General features: G+C 55.4%; 2 protein-coding genes across 2 annotated transcripts; both read left to right on the forward strand.

The window, feature by feature from the left end:
* The first annotated feature begins 45 nt into the window (after window positions 1–45).
* Window positions 46–15585, forward strand: Map3k11 (mitogen-activated protein kinase kinase kinase 11). Its single transcript, XM_046445249.2, has 10 exons — window positions 46–2326; window positions 6625–6805; window positions 6998–7146; window positions 7253–7428; window positions 7539–7782; window positions 8319–8432; window positions 8979–9114; window positions 9207–9298; window positions 13713–14090; window positions 14727–15585. The coding sequence occupies exons 1-10, from the start codon at window positions 1588–1590 to the stop codon at window positions 15062–15064; spliced, it is 2547 nt and encodes an 848-aa protein (XP_046301205.1). The 5' UTR covers window positions 46–1587; the 3' UTR covers window positions 15065–15585.
* A 1028-nt stretch (window positions 15586–16613) lies between these two features.
* Window positions 16614–19660, forward strand: Kcnk7 (potassium two pore domain channel subfamily K member 7). The gene is made up of 3 exons (XM_046445251.2): window positions 16614–17118; window positions 18671–19069; window positions 19308–19660. The coding sequence occupies exons 1-3, from the start codon at window positions 16800–16802 to the stop codon at window positions 19511–19513; spliced, it is 924 nt and encodes a 307-aa protein (XP_046301207.1). The 5' UTR covers window positions 16614–16799; the 3' UTR covers window positions 19514–19660.
* Window positions 19661–19698: the final 38 nt, after the last annotated feature.

The raw sequence follows: 19698 nt of genomic DNA on the forward strand, positions 1-19698 counted from the left end.
GAGTCCAGAAGTAAAGAGGGTTGTTTTTTTTTTAAGTGGTTGAGCGCATGCGCACGCCCGGACGGGGCCAACCTGGAGGGGACCGCTAGGCGGAATCGAAAGGGTAGTTGAGTAGCCAATAGGTGAAAGTGAAGTAATTGGCGCAAAGCTCTTCCAGTGAATTACAGGAGGCGGGGAAAAGGTGGAGGCGTGGTCTCCTCAGGGCTACTGCCCAGAGTTAGGCGCTACGGGACACGCCCCTCTAGCGCCGGCCTCTTTTACTGCAAGACCTTTAACGTCATGAGTGTTTCTCGCTCTGAGCGGCTTCTACTTCCGGGTCAGAGCTCAGACCTGGTGTGTAGAGAGCCATCCTCCGGAACAGACAGGAGTAGTCGAATAGGATAGCGTCGTCTTTCTTAAAGTGACACTTTTGAAGCAATTGGGGTCAAGACTACCCAGTGGTGGTGAGGGAGACTCAGCTATTCTGGTTCCAGTCAGTCCTAGGCAAATTTATGAACAACAGCCTCAGGTTTTCTTCCATTGGGAAAGGGACACGAAGAAGCGGATTGTTTCCTAGGTGAGGGGTAGTATTAGCCTTGTGAAAGAGCTTGAGGTGCTGCCAGTTGAGTCTGTCCTCCAGTCTTCCGCTACCCTCACCCCCCCTAGTCCTGCAAAGCAGAGCTTCTTGTTCCTATTTCATATATGAAAAGAATGGAACTCAAAGAGAATGAGTCACACCGTCCCGCGACTTCGTAGCCCAAGCCAGACTCGGCTTGCTGCACTGCCAAGCGCGGTTCTATAGCCCATTTTGCTGCTGTGGATTCAGATGCAGAAGGCCGGGCTGGTCCCTATCTGTCTTCGGTCCTGGGCAACGGAGCACCCAGTCTGGGACTTTTCTTCCTAGATCACGAAGTCTTCGGTGATGGGGGGGTCTGCAACTACCCTTGCCCTTCTGCGTCTCGGGGCCTGCGTCTCAGGGAACTCCCTAGCCCAGCCACCCGGAGCCTCCGGGAGGGGAGCGGTGCAACCCGCCCGCGTCATCTGATGCTGTTTCCTGCAGGAGGGAGAAGAGCGGAAAAAAGTGAAACTCCACCCTCCACCTCTGCCTCCCGCCCCCAGGGCCAAAGTACAAAGGGAGGAGGAAGAAGGGAACGGGGTCGGAGCCGTCTGGGCCAAAGCCACCAAGGCTGGGAAGAGGCAGGTTCGGCCCTACTGGGGACTCTCTGCCCGCTACATGTAAAGGCCCAGCCGAGTCCAGGCTCTGCCCCTGGCAGGCCCCACCTTACACTTGGAGGGCGCTGGAGCCAACCTCCAAAGAGTACTCCAGGACCGAGGGACTCTTGGGCCCCTACAAGCCAGCCATGGTGAGGCACCGGAGGCCCCGGGGCCCCACCCCTCCAGCCTGACTACACTGCTCCAGGTGCCCTCTTCCAGAAGCCGGAGATGCGGGGGGCCGGGAGACAACACTCCTGGCTCCCCAGAGAGGCGTGGGTCTGGGGCTGAGGGCCAGGGCCCGGATGCCCAGGTTCCGGCATTAGGGCCTTGGCAGTCAGCGGGGGTGGGGACCACAGGGAGGTCCCCCACACATTCCAGTGCCAGCTCCTGGCCATGGAGCCCTTGAAGAACCTCTTCCTCAAGAGTCCTCTTGGATCATGGAATGGCAGTGGCAGTGGGGGCAGCGGGGGTGGTGGCGGAGGCCGGCCAGAGGGGTCCCCGAAGGCAGCGGCATATGCCAACCCTGTGTGGACAGCCCTGTTCGACTACGAGCCCAATGGGCAGGACGAGCTTGCCCTGCGGAAGGGAGACCGTGTGGAAGTGCTGTCCCGGGATGCAGCCATCTCAGGAGATGAGGGCTGGTGGGCAGGCCAGGTGGGTGGCCAGGTAGGCATCTTTCCATCCAACTATGTGTCTCGGGGTGGCGGCCCGCCCCCCTGCGAGGTGGCCAGCTTCCAGGAGCTGCGGCTGGAGGAGGTGATTGGAATTGGTGGCTTCGGCAAGGTCTACCGTGGCAGCTGGCGAGGGGAGCTGGTGGCTGTGAAGGCAGCTCGCCAGGATCCTGATGAGGACATCAGTGTGACTGCTGAGAGCGTTCGCCAGGAGGCCCGGCTTTTCGCCATGCTGGCACATCCCAACATCATTGCCCTCAAGGCTGTGTGCTTGGAGGAGCCGAACCTATGCCTGGTGATGGAGTATGCAGCCGGTGGGCCCCTCAGCCGTGCCCTGGCTGGGCGGCGTGTGCCACCCCATGTGCTGGTCAACTGGGCCGTGCAGATTGCCCGTGGGATGCACTACCTGCACTGTGAGGCCCTGGTACCTGTCATCCACCGTGACCTCAAGTCCAACAACAGTGAGTTTTGAGTGGCATGGACAGCGGGTGGGAGGGGTGGCATGGCCCCAGCACACACCTCCTCCCCACCCTCAGCTTGAATCTAGCCAGGGATCTGCTGGAGGCCAGAGTTCCTGTCCTAGGGGAGTCTTTGCTGACCAGGGTTACCTATGGCCCCACACTGGCCCCATGGCAGGAACCCCAGACACCCCGCAGGGTCTCCTTACCTCAGCCCCAGAAGGAGTCCTTGATTCCCGCCTGTAACTACAGTTTGGGCAAGTTAGAAAATTGAGTTCTCTTTGGGGCTGGGAGTATAGTCCACTGGTAGGGCACCTGCCTAGCGTGCATGAGGCCCTGGGTTCAATCCCCAGCACCACCACACCCCCAAAAAATAAAGAAAGAAAATGACATTGAGATCTCTCAAGTTGGCCATCCCCATCCCACCTGTGGCCACTATCTTAAGGACATCCCCTGGAGGTCCTCATCTCCTCCCCCCCTGAAGTTCACATGTGGGGGCTCTGCTGCTCTACTTTCCCCCATTCTTCTCCTCCTCTCTCCTGTACATGGTGGGCAGCTCCTCCAGGACACATATCAGAGGGGAGAGATCCTGTGGAGGTCAAGTCTGGGGCCAGGGCTGGAATCCTGGCCCCATCCCTCCCTGACTGCATGACCCCTAGCTGGCTATTTCAACTCGGAGCCTCAATTTCAGCCTCTCTAAAAAGGGAGTCACCAGGAGACTGAAATGGCTTATCAGCCTGGGCAAACCCTGGTGCATGATGCCAGACAGGTCCTCAAATGTGGACGTTTGAGGGCAAGATCATGAGGAAGACCCAGCCTGGGATCAGCATTTGGGGTTGGAGTGCCTGGTTAAGGGAGGCTCCTTCTCCCACCACCTCAGGCCCTCTACATGCTGTCGCATCATGGGCTCAAGACAAGCGAGAGCTTCCCAAAACAGGTGAGCTCCCTGCCAGGCCAGAGCACTTGGTTGGGTGTCCAGGCAGAGCCTAACCAAAGCAGAGGCAAGTCGGCAGCCACCAGGGCACAGGCTGGAGAGTAGTAGCAATAGGAAACTTAGGGGTGAGGGTGTGGAGGAGGCTCAGTGGGGTCTGGAGAAGCACTTGGAAAGCAGCATAGATATTTTGAGCTTCTATTCCTTGGACAAGGGGCTAGGGAGAGGACAGCACCAAAACTCAATGATACCTGAGTCCTTGCCAAGGTTGGAGAGACCAGGGGAGACCTGCCGTTCCCCACATGCTCATCCATAAGAGGGAGCAGTCTGCCCCCCAAGCCTTACTAGCTGTCCAGGAACCCCCACTCCCAGCTCTAGCCTGAAGGGGATTCCCCGAAGGCCCAAGGGGTGGGGGGGCTCCTGTCTTCTGTTTTTCCTCCGTTTTCTTTCCAGAAAAAATGGAACAATAGCCCAGGCCCCTGCTCCCCACCCTCCCCACTGCTTCCTGTGTTTCCTGCTGCCCCTGGGCTGGCTTCCTGCCCCTGCTCCAGTCCCTGTTCCCTCCCTAGCCCAGCTGCCTGCAGGGGAGGAAAGAGCTGGGGGTGGGGGGGTTGCCAGAGAGGAAGGAGACAGGGATTGCTCCCCCAACTGCCCCCCTCAGTTCCCCTGCTTCCATCTAAGAGTCTGGGTGGTAGTGGTGAAGGCCAAGCAAGGTGCCCTGGGCCTCTGAGCCTGGCATCCAACATCACAGACCCCAGTCCTAGGCCCAAGTTGCTGTCTGCGGGATTGGGGTGGGGGGAGTCTCTGAGATGGGGGGGCACAGGCAGGAAACAATGGCGTGATTTTCCTGGACAATGGGGGCCTTGTGAGGAAGCCTGGCGGGGAGAGAAGGGGGAATTCTCCAGGCCCACGAGTCACAGGACTGACCAGCCAGCCCGGCCTGGGTCTGACCTCCCCCAGTTCTCCCTGAAGGACCCCCCTCCCAGTTGTAGACCTGCCCAGGCCTCCCAGAAAGGAGAAGTAAGGACCACGGGAGGGAAGCGGAAGAGGTGTGAACTGCCCAGGCCACTCCCAGGCTCCATAGAGGCCAGCTTGGTGGGGGGGTGGGGTTGGTGGTCAGGTCCCTTCGAGAGGCTAAAGTGCACTAAGAGGGGCTGCAAGGCTTGTCCCAGCCTTGAGCTCTCTAGTGTACCCCCGAATCTCCCATGCCCAGGGTCACAACAGCAACTTAGGATGAGATGAGTTCGAGGCCCAGGAAGGCAGAAAGACAGCTTGGAGGAGAAGCAGGGGGTGCCAAAATGAGGTTGAGGCTTAGCAGGTGCCAGTGGTGGGGCTGGGGAGGTAGTAGAAAGAAATCTGAGGCTTTGGGGGGTTGCTGCTCTTCTCCGGGTCTCAGATTCCTCTAGAGAAAAAAAGTGAGAGAAACAGGTCACCCTACTGAGACACTGGTGCAGAAAGTGCAATACCAGTCTGATGGGTCACACGGGAGGCTAGAGCAAGGGCCAGTCTTCCAGAAAAGTGGGCCTGGGCTCCAGAAAAGGTATGTGTGCCTGCTGCCCCTCCTGCCTACACAGTGGTTCCTTGGATGAAATTGCACAGGGCTAATAACTGGTGCTGTGCTGAGCCTCCTGAACTGACCAGAAGCCGCTGTGAAGCTGGAAGTAAGAAATGATCAAGGGTGCAGTGGAGTGAGTGGATGGGACAGATGTGAGTACAGACGTTGTAAGGCAGCCGGCATTGAAAACTCTTTTGCCAGATGTCAGACCCCAAGTGGAGGCTTTTAAAAAGTATGAATAGCTTACTTCTGTGATGATCCTCTGAGGTGGGTCATCGTGAGCTACATTAACTCTGCAGGACTCAGCCCCAGTTTGGCTCCAAGGAATGGGTGGATTTTGAGACCATTCTCTTAATTAGGAGAAATGACAGGAACATTTGCCAGGCATAATAAAGGCTATTGAGAGCGCATGAATGCCAGGTGGAGCACCTAATGGGCACTGAATTGGCTCTTGTCTGGCCTAGAGCTCTAAGTATGGAAGATGCCAGTGGGGAGGGGGACTGGCACCTGGGTGAGCTAAGATGGCCTAGGGATGATGCACAGAAGCTGAAGAGAGGCTTGGCTCTGAGGAATGCCAGAACTGTAGCAGCCAATGATGGGAGGCCCTTAAGAAAACAGCCAGAGATGGTGGAAGGATTAGACAGCAGTGCCAGATCCCCAACAAGGTCCACAGGGCTTAGCCAGCAGCAGGATCGGGAGCTGTGGCTTTAGGCCCTCAAAAATTGAATGCCTTGTCTGCCACCTCGGCTGAGAAGACCTCCCTGACTCACCTGGCTGGGTAGGTACCCTTCCCCTTTGCCCGCCACCCCCCCCCAGTACCCATTACAGTGCTGAGTGACACCCTGGGCAGGAGAGCACGTGCAGCAAACAGATGTCGCTCTCCACCATGCAGTTGGCTATAACCAGAAAAGTAGAAGGTCCCTCTCAGACCCTTGACAATCCTGTGACCTTTCTTTCTATTCCTCTAAAACTGCTCTCCCTCTAGCTGCATTTGTCCTGGCAAGAGATCTGCAAGTTGCTTCTTTGTCTTCCTGTACCAAGTATGGTGGCCCAAATTTGAGTCAAAGCCAAGCACCCCTGCCAAGTCTGACCATCCACTCCTACTTGCCATAGCCTCCTCCTCCATGGCCAAGAATCACCACCCCTCCCTTTCTCCTCACATCCTGCAGCCTTAATAGTTATCTTCTGGAGCCTTTCTACTAGGAGTGGCTGCATTAGCCACAGGATGATGTAGGCACCAGGGGCCAGTGGTGACTGCTGGGCTTCTTGCTTACCAAGGGCTTCCTACCTGCTCCCCCTCCCAGGGGTGTGTCTGATTCACACTCCTATCTCAGCAAAATGACAAGACACTCATGGATTTCTCTGGAAATCAGACTCACAAATACTAAGAATCTGCTAAGAACATTGCTGAGTTTTATTCATGTAGTATTAGGGAAAATTCAGAACATGAACTGAACTACACAGAGCAGGGTAGAATCTGTACTTTATTGCTGTATGACCTTGGCCAAGTCATTTTCCTACTGTTTCATCAACTTTAAAATAGGAATAACACCTACCTCAGTGATTTTTTTTTTTTTCTGAGCGCTAGGGCTGTGTGTAAAATATGTGGCTCTAGTAGACCTTAAGAAAATATGTCCCAGAATTTATTTTTGACTGATTCCACCCCATCCCCAGCTGTAAGCTCTCAAGGGCAAGATATAGACCACATCACCTCTGGCCAGGCCATCGGTCAGATGACAGTTTGCTGCCAGCTTTTCCCCTGTCCCCACTACCTGATCCTGAAACACCCACAATCCTGCCCCACTTTTTCCCCAGTTCTGCTGCTGCAGCCCATTGAAGGAGATGACATGGAACACAAGACCCTGAAGATCACTGACTTTGGTCTGGCTCGAGAGTGGCATAAAACCACGCAAATGAGTGCTGCAGGCACCTATGCCTGGATGGCTCCTGAGGTTATCAAGGCCTCCACCTTCTCTAAGGGCAGCGATGTCTGGAGGTGTGGCCTGGGGGACTGGACAGGGTCTGCTATGGGGCTACAAAGGGCAGAAGTGGTTGCCAAAGCCTTTGGGTGGGTAGACAAGCCGAGACCCGGGGAAGGGACCCAGTCCATTTAATTCCTCATTGCTTTGGGGTGAAATAGTAATAAGTAAGCAGAGAAGGGCACACAGACTCTTTGTCTCGCCCACAGCTTTGGGGTGCTGCTGTGGGAACTGCTGACTGGGGAAGTGCCTTACCGTGGTATCGACTGTCTTGCTGTGGCCTATGGTGTAGCTGTTAACAAGCTCACACTGCCCATCCCGTCCACCTGTCCAGAACCCTTCGCACAGCTCATGGCCGGTAAGAGGACAAGGTGGGCAGCTAAGGGGCAGAGCTCCCTGGTCCAGGACACATCCACCCACAGACCTCCTTCTTATTCTGTCCCCCCTCCCTGCCGTGCCCCTAGACTGCTGGGCACAGGACCCTCACCGCAGGCCCGACTTCGCCTCCATCCTGCAGCAGTTGGAGGCGCTAGAGGCGCAGGTCCTGCGGGAAATGCCGCGGGACTCCTTCCATTCGATGCAAGAAGGCTGGAAACGAGAGATCCAGGGCCTCTTCGATGAGCTGCGGGCGAAGGAAAAGGTGAGTGGACTCGCGGGTACCCAGAGTCGGAAAGCATTTTCCGAATCTCGGTGGGGCAGACAGGGGTCAGTGCCGGGATGACCCCACCGCCTTCCCTGTCCGGGGCGCAGGAACTACTGAGCCGCGAGGAGGAGCTGACACGAGCGGCGCGCGAGCAGCGATCACAAGCCGAACAGCTACGGCGGCGCGAGCACCTATTGGCTCAGTGGGAGCTAGAGGTGTTTGAGCGCGAGCTGACGCTGCTGCTGCAGCAAGTGGACCGCGAACGGCCGCACGTCCGCCGTCGCCGCGGCACCTTCAAGCGCAGCAAGCTCCGGGCGCGTGACGGCGGCGAGCGCATCAGCATGCCCCTCGGTAAGCAGGGCCTCAGGACTCCGCCCGCCATTGGCTGTAGGCACTGAGGGGCAGGGTCGCGGAACCCATTGGCTGCGTGGGCGGAGGGGTGGAGTCAGCTCCTTGTCCTGGCCGCACTGGGATTGGTGTAGGGTGTTGGTGGGTGGACCCTGGAGCTGAAGGCTGGAAGGATGGGACCCTGAGTATTTTTTGTATCTGTGGGTGGGTTCTGGCGGGAATATTTGCATTTCGGCCTGGGAGTGGCTGCGGCCGGGAATGGGCGGAGCTCATGACTGTTCTGGGAAGGCCGAGGGGGCGTGGCGGGCCGTCCCTGGGGAACCTTGGACTCTGCTGGGCTGGTCAGGTTCGTGGAGTCTGGTCCTTCAGCTTTCCTTATTCAAAGTCTGGGTTCCTGGGAAGCGGTGAGGCTGTCACAAAGCCACTGTGCCGCTGCCTTGTGTGGCTTAGGAGCAGACGGAGATCACGGTCACGTGCGGTTTGGAGTCGTAGCTCTCCACCACAAACCTGCACCTACTCTCTCCTTCCCCAAACCCCAGATTTCAAGCACCGCATCACCGTGCAGGCCTCACCTGGCCTTGACAGGAGAAGAAACGTCTTTGAGGTTGGGGCTGGGGATTCGCCGACCTTCCCCCGGTTCCGGGCCATCCAGTGTAAGAAATTTAGCCTCCTGTCTCTTCCCCTAGCTCCTAATCCTTGTGTCACACCTTATCCCTGGAGTCAGACTCCGCCTACTGTCTCCTTTCCCTTCTGCTCCAGGGTTCCTTCCCCTTCCATCTAGACTGTTGCCTCTCAGTTCACCAAAAAACTAAATTTCTTAGTTAAACAACTATGTAGTAGTCATTTTCTTAAATCCTTTGCTAATTTTAATTCTTTACAAGAATTTGTTTAAATAAATATCATTACTATCTTAAATTTCATACACGAGAAAAGTGAAAAAAGTAATTTGCCACATAGCTAATAAGGCAGTTTGTGTCACTATCTGTACTAACTTATAAACAGCAAATGTCATCAGAGGGATTAATGAGATGCCCCACCTCACTGCTGGCCCCAGGACCCAGACCCACCTGTCCCAACAAGTCCCCTCCCTGGGAGTAAATCTGGGGCCCAGCCTGCCCTGCATCCTGTAGAGTTGCCTGCAAAGCCTCATGATGGGGGAGAGCAAGGATCAGCTCAGACTTCATCGGGTTCCTCCACAGTGGAACCTGCAGAACCTGGACAGGCATGGGGCCGCCAGTCTCCCCGTCGTCTGGAGGACTCAAGCAATGGAGAGCGACGAGCTTGCTGGGCCTGGGGTCCCAGTTCTCCCAAACCTGGAGAGGCCCAGAATGGGAGGTGAGTGACTGAATGCCTCCTACCTGAGCATGATCTGCCTCCCCCACACTCCTCAGACTCACAAAATGCCCCCCCACCCTTTCCCTCGCTAGGAGAAGGTCCCGCATGGATGAAGCCGCGTGGTACCTGGATTCAGATGACTCTTCCCCCTTAGGATCTCCTTCCACACCCCCAACACTCAATGGTGAGTGGCCTTGTCTCCCCCAACAGGATTTTTTGGGCTGGGGAAGGCCAGGAAATGTGACCAGACAGAGCAGGAATCCTGCCCTGATAGGTCTCATTCTAGCAACTGGGAAATTGAATCTGAGATTAGGCAGAGCAGTCCTAGGTCTGACCTACAGGCCCACAGCCAAGCTGGATTCAGCCCAGGCCTTGGGCCAAGAGACTAGTCCCCCCTGTTCAAGCCTGGCCTGCCAGAGGCTCTTTCCTAGCCTTGTGGCAGCACTGTACCTTCAGCTGGCTCTAGGGAGAAAAGGAAGCAGGGAATGGTACTGCCCCCCGACCATTTGGCACTGAGGGAAGCAAGGTCCAGAGAGAGGAAGGAAACTGCCCGTATGGGGTGGGGCCAAACAAATGACTGCTACACTGTGCTTCTCAGAGTCCCCTCTAGGGAGCCTGTGGGTAGGGAAGGTGATGAGCAGAATAGCCAGGGATCCAGGGCCCATTGTCACTGCCTCTGGGGAAGTTTGGGGCTTTTCTGTGTGTCAGGCATTCTGTTCAACCTGTGAGGAAGGTGCCAGGGTTATCCCTATTTTAGAGATAAGGAGACTGAGGATGCAAGAAGGGAAATAAGCTGGGCACTGTGGTGCACACCTGAAATCCCAGTGGCTCAAGAGGCTAAGAAAGGAGGATTGCAAGTTCAAAGCCAGCCTCAGCAACATAGAGAGGCCCTAAGCAACTTAACAAGATCCTGTCTCTAAATAAAATATAAAATGGGTTAGGGATGTGGCTCAGGGGTGAAGGGTTCCTGGGTTCAATCCCCTATTCAAAAAAAAGAAAAACAGAGGGAAATAACCTGCCTGAAACCGCCAGCTAAAGCATGGAACCAAGAGATGTTCTGGCTCCCTTCTCCTCAGCCCATTTCCTCAGAAGCTTCCACTTGAAAAAGCATTTCTCACTTGAACTGCTTAGGAAGCCAGAGGATTGGCAAAGAGCAGAACTCCTGCATCAGAGGGCTGAGGGCTCAGCTCAACGCTGAGTTTAGCAGGAGGTAGAAGGTGGCATCCCTTGCCTGTGGATCCTTGTGCCAACCCAGGTACTGTCCTCAGAAGCCCCAGCTCCACCTAGCTTAGTGGCCCTCAGACCAAATCCCTATACAACAATCAGTTTAGACTCACCCCTCCCAACCCGTGCCCACTCTACCATTATCTGATTTGATAGTAATAATATCAGCTAGTACTTATTGGCTTCTATGTGCCAGGCAATTTTGTGAGGTGGGTATTATTATTGGCTCCATTTTACAGAAGAAGAAACTGAGACAAAAAGATGGAAGTTGTTTGCTTTAGGACACCCAACAGAGCAGGGGCTGTTGGTCTATCTCACCCTCTGTGTGTGGGGGGTGAGTTGACTTGCCCCAAGGCAGAGCAATGGAGAACTTGAGGTCTTGTCAATCTAGGTGTGTAGAGTTGAAGCAGTCCCTGACTGTGTTCTCCAGAGCCTTCTGGCCTTGTCCTCCTTGAGCTCCCAAGGAAAGGAACGACAAGGACCTGAAGCCCAGTTTCCTCAAGCTTTCCACTTTGCCTAAAAGCACACCACTTGCCCCAGCTTAGTCTGACTGAGCACTTGATTTGGGCCCACAAGAGTACATGACCTTGGCCTCTCAGCTACCCACAGAGTCAGATACCTGGCTTTTCAGGTATCTGACTTTTCAAAGAGTGAGGCCTCACAGAAGTCCCAGATTCTGCGAAAGTGTCCCAGGCATAAGCCATTGTGGGGAGCCTCATCCCCCAACCTCCCTACCCTGATTCCAGCTGGATGTCTCTGACCCCTGGGGACCTTGTTGCAGTGAGTTGCACTTTGGCAGGATATATTCAGCCCACACTGACAGAAACTGCCTTGGGAAGCTGGTTGCCCTGGAGCCACTAACCACTTCATGGACATGTCCTCTCCATGAGGCCCCATGGAAGCAATTTCACCTTCTCCTCTGGGTCAAGAAGAGTCATACTCCCTTCTTTTAAACAACAGGATTGCCAACTCTGACTGCTAGGAAGCTTAGAAGCAAATTAGAATCCTAGGAGAATTACCTGGCACAAGTTGCTTACCTCTGGAACCCTGGGTTTCTCTCTCTCTCTCTCTTTGATACCGGGATTCAATCTAGGGGTATTCTACCACTGAACAACATTCCCAGCCCTTTGTTTTTGTGGTGCTGTGGCTTGAACCCAGGGCCTTGTTCATGCAAGGCAGCCATTCTACCAACTGAGCTAACCCATCTTTTTATTTTATCTTGAGACAGAGTCCCACTAAGTTGCCTGAGCTGATCTTGAACTTGAGATCCTCTTGCCTCAGCCCCCAGAGTAGCTGGGATTACAAATGTACACCACTGCAGGTGGCTTCGTGCTTGTTTAAATGTGTCTCTCCCCTCTTCTGTTTAAACTCACTATAAATGGCCAGTTTCTTCACCTGTGAATTAGTGATTACCTCTTATGGTTGTTGAAAGGAATTTAAGCACAGACTCTTCCCTCAAATACATATTGATGCATTATGAGCCAGTTGTCAACACTAAGATCAACACTGCCATGACCCTGGGGATATTCTAGTCTGGTGGAGAAGGCAGTCTCATAAACAAGCAGAGTAGGGATTAGTAAGTATTGAGAATGTAGCTCTAAAAGGCGTAATATGGACAACAGCTACACAGGTTCAGGGGGATTCTGAGAAGGCTTCACAGAGGAGGTGATGTCTCAGCTGGGTCTTTTTTTAATGTTTATTTCTTTTAGTTGAACACAATACCTTTATTTATTTAGTTTTACACAGTGCTGAGGATTAAACCCAGGGTGTACTAGGCGAGAGCTCTACCACTGAGCCACAACCCCAGCCCTCAGCTGGGTCTTTGGCAGTGAGTAAGAGGTCAGCTGAAAGTTGAGGTGGGAAACATGTGCCAGCCGGAAGGAATAGCAAGAGTACAGGCATGAAGGAAATGCACTGAAACTCAGAGAAATGTTGAAAGCCAAGGAGTGTCAGGCCAGAGGCAGCGCGCCAGTGGAGGAGAGAATGAAGCTGGAAAGGTAGGCAGAGCCTGTTTAGGAAAGGCCTGGAAATGATGAGTTTTAAGAGGAACCCTGTTTTTAACAGGTTTGCAACAGGGCCTTTGAGTGGCAGTAGTCAAGGGTGGTTGGGAGGAAGATGGGAGGCAGAGAACTGGGTGAGGGTTGTGGCTAACAGCAGGACCTCCACACCAAGTCCTGTTCACAGCAGAGAGCAGTTCCAGCCTTGCATCTCTTTCTCCTGCCACCCAACACAGAGTGGCACTCCAGAGAGCCTGCTCTGTCCATGAACCAAGGGGGAGGGAAAGGACAAAAGGGACAAGGCCGGGGAGGACTTTGACAGCCCAGCTACGGAGGCTGGACTTTCTTCTGATGGCAGCAGAGAGCTAAGGAGGGATGTAACCAAATCAGGACTTTAAGGAGACCATCATAGATGCCCTGTGACTCCCTTCATGGCCAGTTCCCCAGCACTGCCACCCCGCCCCCAGGTAGTCTGGAATGGAGTCAAGGCAATCCTAACCCCAAAGACAGGACACTCTTTTTTTTTTTTTTTAATACCTTTATTTATTTTTATGTGGTGCTAAGGATCTAACCAGTGCCTTACACATGCTAGGCAAGTGCTCTACCACTGAGCCACAACCGCAGCCCCAAGGACACTCATTCTTAAATCTAGGTAGAGTCTTGTAGGCGAGGGGTGGGTCACAAAGGCACTGCTGCCCCTGCACAAATTAGGTTAGCTCTGTCTCTGTCCTTGTATTGGAACCTCTGGGACCTAAGGATCAGACAACATGATATTTCTAAATCATCCAGCTCATACCTGGCAGAAACACATCCTCTGTAAGCTAGCTGTGACCCCAGGCAAGGAACTAACCTCTCTGAGCTTCCGTTTCCTCATTTCTGGAATAGCGACACTGATGCGTGCCCCCAGGAACTATTGTGTACATTGGAATTTACCTGTGAGCTCCCTACAAACTGCTGCTGGAGTGGGGGTAGGTGAGCAGAAGGGCCAGGGCCGCCCAGCTGGTGAGGGAGTTGGCACAGAGCACAGTACTGGTCCCAGGCAATGGGGCCAACCTGGCACCGGGGCCTGGAAGTTGACCTGGCTGGTCACTGGCCTCAGCCTGCTACTTCTTGAACTCCTGTCCTTTTCCCAGGGGCCTGGCTGCCTCCCAGGCTTTGCTGCTGCTGGTTCCTCTGCTGCCCTTCCCAGGCTCCCCCAGCTGGTGGAAGGCTGGGGGGTATCAGATGGGAGGGGCACCCCTGGAAAAGGAGTTGACCCATGGAAATGCTGCTGGGAAGCAGAACTCAGTCCTTTTTTCTAGAACTCGGTCCTTCTTCCAGACCCTCACCAGGGTGTTGTGCCAGCCGTGGCCTAACCTGTGACACCCTTGCTGACAGGTAACCCCGCACGGCCCAGCCCAGAGCCCGAAGAGCCGCGGAGGCCGGGACCAGCCGAGCGCGGCAGCAGCTCCGGGACGCCCAAGCTGATCCAGCGGGCGCTGTTGCGCGGCACCGCCTTGCTCGCCTCCCTAGGCCTCGGCCGAGACCTGCAGCCACCTGGGGGTCTGGGCCGCGAGCGCGGAGAGCCCCCAACAGTGACCCCTATGCCGGTGACCTCCCCGTGCCCCACAGAGCCTCCTGCCTCCCCGATCGGCTGCCTCTCTCCCAAGACGCAGGATGCCCGAGGCCTTTCCACCCCTGGGCCCCTGCTGCTGGACCTGGGTGTCCCCACCGGCCAGCCGTCAGCCAAGAGTGCCCGGCGGGAGGAGACACGTGGTGAGTGGCCCTAGGGCAGATGCTGAGATGGCAGCCACCAGAGAGGGGAAGAACTGCTTGGGAACTTTTAGGAAACCAAGGCCAGGACCACAGATGTCTGCTGGAGCCCAAGCTGGTCCCTTAGGGCACTGGGGACACATGTAAAGAACTGAGTTCTAGGTTCAACTGTACGGTGGTCAGGGGCAAGATGGGCTGCCAGCTAGCTATAAAATAATAGAAGTGATGGTGACAAGGACAACTCCTACAGGTTGATTAATTGTGCCAGTTACTGTCCATGGTGGTCCTTTAGAGAAAAGGTGTCTAAAGATTGCCATGAGCACTTTATGGTACCCATTTTTTAGATGATAAAATTTGAAGCACAGAGAGTCAGGGACTCTGGGCTCCCAGACTTGTAAGTGGCAGGGTTGGAATCTAAGGCCAGACCTGTCTGCTCCATACCCCTGCTCTGAGCCACTTAGTAATAAACAGTTGCATTCTGGAATATAGGGCTGTGGAAGTTAGGAATCAAGTAGCTCACTGTGTAGTTTGAGAAAGGTGGTGACACCTTCGGGCCTTGGTTCCTCAAGCTGCAGTGAGCTAGTCAGCACCTAGGAGGTGGTGACTGCCTAACCCTGTGCTCTTCCTGCACCCCCATAGGAGGCACTGTCTCACCCCCACCAGGAATATCACGCTCTGCTCCCGGCACCCCGGGCACTCCACGCTCACCACCCCTGGGCCTCATCAGCCGACCTCGGCCCTCACCCCTTCGCAGCCGCATTGACCCGTGGAGCTTCGTGTCAGCTGGACCACGGCCTTCACCCTTGCCCTCACCACAGCCTGCGCCCAGACGGGCACCTTGGACCTTGTTCCCAGATTCAGATCCTTTCTGGGACTCCCCACCTGCCAACCCCTTCCGGGGAGGCCCCCAGGACTGCAGGGCGCAGACCAAAGACATGGGTGCCCAAGCCCCATGGGCACCAGAGGCCGGCCCTTGAGTGGGCCAGGCCGTCTTCTGTGCCACCTGCCATGGAGGAGCCGCAGCATACACTGGAACAGGAGCCAGGCACGCATCTGGAGCTGCTTGGTTTCCCCCAGAGACTCCGCCCCCTGTTGGGGGTCAGGAACACTACACTGCACAGGAAGCCATCACACTGGATGGGGGGCCTGCACCCCCCCCCAATTTATGACCTATAGGTCCCCTTGACTTATTTGCCCCACTGGGGCCTGACACTGTACCCAGCTGGTTGGGAGGACCAGAGCCTGTCTCAGGGAATTGCCCCCAGGGTGTAGGGAGGAGGGAGGTGCAGGGGAGGGGCCAGCCTCAGCTGTCACCAGCACTTTTGACCAAGTCCTGCTACTGTGGCCCCTGCCCCAAGGGCTTAGTGCCTGGGCCCCCTGCCCTGGGGGTCAGTGGGGCTGGGGCTCTCTGGGTGCCTTCCTGCTACCCCAGCCAGGGTGGGGGCCCTGGTCTTGGGATCCAATGAAGCCAAATAAACTGGTAAGCTGTCTCTCCAAATGCAGCCTGACACTTTTCTTGGAGGTAACCAGGAGACTCAAGCTATCCGAGGACCATGGTGTCCTCATGCCCCTAGCACAGTGGGCAGATGGCCTGGACCTAGGCCAGGATACCTTGTACCATACCCCTTCTTGAGACCTGCCCCAGCCCTCCTGACACCCACACATGCTGGCCTCGCCTACCTTCTCCCCACCTCTCCCAGACTTCCACCCTGAGTGTTTGCACTCAAGCGACTGTTTGCCTTGATCCTCCCTGTTGCTGGGTGGTCTCTGCCTATCTTCTGGGGCCAGCTGCAGAGTCGCCTCCCCAGGTCACCATCCCTGGATGTGCTGTCCCCACCCCAGGTAGATCTCTGAACTTAGGAGCCCACAGGCCGGGAAGCAGTGTCTTGAGGATTTGCCTGTGTTTTTCTCATCCACAATCTGGACACACGCAAAATAAGTCCACCCATCCTGGCATTTTCAACGCTTCTACAAGAGTTTGTGGGAGTGTGGCTCGGGCTCCTCTGCCTGCCCCAGCATGCCATGGCAGCCAGGCTCTGTCTGCAGTGTAGCAGAGACTCACCTTCCCTGCCCCCACCACATCCATTCTGAATCCCACCACTCCTCTGCCCTGGCCACTGTCCTTCCACCCCCAGGGTCCCCCCCATAGGTCTCTGGGCCTGTATCCTTGCTCCTTCCCCATGGTGAGCCCCCTGCTCCTTCCCCACCACAGGCTCTTCCCACCATGACTAGCCTGTTTTCATTCCCCAGCTGAAATGTCACCTTCTTAAAGGAGCTTTCCCATGACCTGGCTGTTTGCTCCAAGAACAATGTGAAGATGTCACGTCTTGGTTCATATGTTTCCTGTGTGAACATCAGGAGGAAAGGGACCTGTATCTGTCCTCTTCCTCGGTATCTGAATGAGATGGGGTATGTGTGACTGGTGAACATGACCTTAAAGAAATGTGAGGTTCTCTCTCAGCCTCAGCGTCCTGCCCTCTCCCTCACTGCAGTGCCTTCCTCTACCTGCCCCCACCCCAGCTGCCTGAAATGGGCAAAAGTCTTGCCCCAGAAACTGGGAGGAGTGCTCAGGCTCATCACCCTTCCATTCACACTCACCCCGGCTCTGCCCAGCCACCCACACAGCGCCTCCTCCCCACCGCCCTGCGGAGCCCTTCCCAGGTGCTTGCAGAGGAGACACCAGCTCCCAGGTGACCAGACTAGCGCCACGCTATGGGGGGTCTGAGGCCCTGGGCCCGGTACATGCTCCTAGTTGTGGCCCACCTGCTGGCCATGGGGCTTGGGGCTGTGGTACTCCAGGCCTTGGAGGGCCCCCCAGCGCTCCAGCTCCAGACCCAGCTCCAGGCCGAGCTGGCTACCTTCCAGGCAGATTATGGGGCCTGCCTGCCACCTGGAGCACTGGAAGAGCTACTGGGCATGGCCTTGAGAGCACAAGCCCACGGAGTCTCCAGCCTGGGCAACAGTTCTGAGGCCAGCAACTGGAATCTGCCCTCGGCCCTCCTCTTCACTGCCAGCATCCTCACCACCACGGGTAAGGCTGCCAGGCAGCCCAGTAGGAGCTGGCTCCTGAGGCCCTGGCTCCCTGAGGTCCCTGGGGGTGCAGCCCTTCCCCCAACCCCAAAGCCCCAGACAGAGCCTAGCCCTATCAGGCCTGACATCACAACTGGGGCTCCCCATACCAACACACCCCAACTGGTGCCTCCACTTCAGCTGCCAGAAGGGGTGTGGCCTCCCCAGGCACCCTTTGAAATCCAGGAGAGATACTCAGACCCATGAGCCTGAGACAACACCAAAGGATGGACTATTGGATGGAGGGAGAAAGCACAGACCAGGATTACCAGCTCAGGAGGAGTATAGTGGAGGAATCCCCGATGAGCTGTTAGCCATGGCAGGAGGCACAGCCATGAGGGTTGAAGGAATTCCTGGTTGAGGAAAACAGCATGTACTTAGCCCAGAGAAATGAGGCAATGGCCCTGGGTTTTAGTTTTGTCCTGCAAAGTGTCTGAATTATTATCATTATTAGTGTGTGTGTGTGTGTGTGTGTGTAGTGTGTGTGTTTCTGGGGATCAAACTCTGGGCCTCACACCTACCTTCTTTTGGAAACTCAAGAAACAATTTATACTGAGTCTGAATCCCTGCAAGGTAACATACTGGTCCAGTATGTTACTGGTCCAGGTCCTGTCTCTAGGCAAAGCACATGCCCTCCAGCCTATCCCAGTCCCCACCACTCACCTCTCCCTCTTATCTCACGGTCAGTTTCTGTGGGCATTGGAGTTTGCAACCTCTCAACTAGCTGATCTTCTTCTCCCAGCATGCTCTGCTCTGCCCCTGCCTTGCATGTGCTTCCCTGGCCCCAACTGACCTCTCTCATGCATGCTGCCTGATTGTAGTACTTTGTGTCCACCTTCGTGACTGTTTTTCCTGCTTATCTCTCCAACCAAAAGTGAGGGCCCAGGTAGACTCAGATTCCAGCACAAGACCCAGAACATAGAAAGATGTAATGCACTTTGGGGTGATGAAACAGTGGGTGACATTCCACTAGCTGTGGATTGGCAGTACAGGTTAAGGACAGAGCTGAGCAATCTCTTAGGAAGCCAGGATCAGGTTGGGGTTTCTCAGTGGTAAAACACTTGCCTATAGCATGTGTGAAGCTCTGGCTTTCATCACCAGTACTGCAAAAGGGAAAGCCAGGATCTCTCTGGGGAAGGACAGCATTTCTGTGAATTGTCCCAGCTATAGATGGCCAAAGGGACCTTTTTCTTTTTTTGAGATAGGCTAAATTGCCTTGAATGGCCTCAACTTGCAATCCTCCTTCAGTCTCCTGAGTACCAGGGCTTGCAGGTGTGAACCACCATGCCTGCCTGGCTAAGACTGTCTTCTTTAATCCTTTCATTTCCCAGAAAAACATGGCTCAGAGAGGTTAAGGAACTTGACCTTAACCCAGTGAAGCAGCAGAACCTGAAGAGTGCATGCAATTTCCGCCACTAGAGGGCAGCTTTCTATGGGAGGCAATGAAAACAGTAAAGACCCCCAGCAGCCATCCCACTCAAGAGCTCACTGCCTGCTCTCTCTGTCTTCTCCAGGTTATGGCCACATGGCCCCACTATCGGCAGGAGGAAAGGCCTTCTGTGTGGTCTATGCATCCCTGGGGCTGCCAGCCTCCCTAGTTCTTGTGGCCACCCTGCGCCACTGCCTGCTGCCTGTGCTTAGCTGCCCAGGTACCTGGGTAGCAGCCCGCTGGCAGCTGGCACCAGCACAGGCTGCACTGCTGCAGGCAGCAGGACTGGGCCTGTTGGTGGCCTGCATCTTTGTGCTACTGCCAGCACTGGTGCTGTGGGGTCTGCAGGGTGACTGCAGCCTACTGGAGGCCATCTACTTCTGCTTTGGCTCACTCAGCACCATCGGGCTGGGGGACTTGCTGCCCAGTCAAGGTCATGGCCTGCATCCAGTAATTTACCACCTTGGCCAGCTCGCACTTCTTGGTGAGTGTAAGAAGGGAAAAGAGTCTGAACTGCAACTCCCATAAGCCACTGGGGGCCTGAGTTTCACAGGTGGGAGACCCTAACCCAGGGCATTGTTTGAAAGATACAGTAAAAGCCTGGTGGCATTGTTGAGAGACGTGTGAATGGAGCCAGGTGCCAGGGTAGGTCATCACACTGGGAAGTGGGTGGGGAGCATTGTGGGCACCCCAAGAACTACCCTAGCAACCTCTCTCTCCAGGTTACTTGCTCTTAGGGCTCCTGGCCATGCTGCTGGCGGTGGAGACCTTTTCAGAGCTGCCACAGGTCCGTGCCATGGTGAAATTCTTTGGGCCCAGTGGCTCGATGACCCCTGAGGACCAAGGTGGCATCCTGGGCCAGGATGAGCTGTCTCTGAGCACCCCGCCTCCTGATGCCCCAGCTGCAGGACAGGCACCAGCTTGCTGACAGGTGTCAGGTGACCAAGTTCAGCTCCTTTAAGATGGAAGATTCTGAGGAGACGGCCAGGGGTCCTTGGGGAAGAATCTGGAGATGGGGGCGGGTGGGTGCCAGAACTTCATGTAATCAAGTGTTAAAAAAAATAAATGGCCAACAACCCACTGTTTTCGTGCCTTCTTTCAAAATGGGACTTC

The sequence above is a fragment of the Marmota monax genome, unplaced genomic scaffold (assembly GCF_021218885.2).
Source record: "Marmota monax isolate L192 unplaced genomic scaffold, Marmota_monax_Labrador192_F-V1.1 WCK01_AAM20220418_F8-fsc00038, whole genome shotgun sequence".
NCBI lineage: Eukaryota > Metazoa > Chordata > Mammalia > Rodentia > Sciuridae > Marmota > Marmota monax.

Excerpts from the sequence above, each read along its gene's own strand:
- Map3k11 (XM_046445249.2), top strand. The coding sequence starts at position 1,588 with ATGGAGCCCTTGAAGAACCTCTTCCTCAAGAGTCCTCTTGGATCATGG. Across the intron at positions 6,806-6,997 it reads AAGGGCAGCGATGTCTGGAG|CTTTGGGGTGCTGCTGTGGG; the intron begins GTGTGGCCTGGG and ends TCTCGCCCACAG. Across the intron at positions 9,299-13,712 it reads CACACCCCCAACACTCAATG|GTAACCCCGCACGGCCCAGC; the intron begins GTGAGTGGCCTT and ends CCTTGCTGACAG.
- Kcnk7 (XM_046445251.2), top strand. The coding sequence starts at position 16,800 with ATGGGGGGTCTGAGGCCCTGGGCCCGGTACATGCTCCTAGTTGTGGCC. Across the intron at positions 17,119-18,670 it reads CAGCATCCTCACCACCACGG|GTTATGGCCACATGGCCCCA; the intron begins GTAAGGCTGCCA and ends TGTCTTCTCCAG. Across the intron at positions 19,070-19,307 it reads TGGCCAGCTCGCACTTCTTG|GTTACTTGCTCTTAGGGCTC; the intron begins GTGAGTGTAAGA and ends CTCTCTCTCCAG.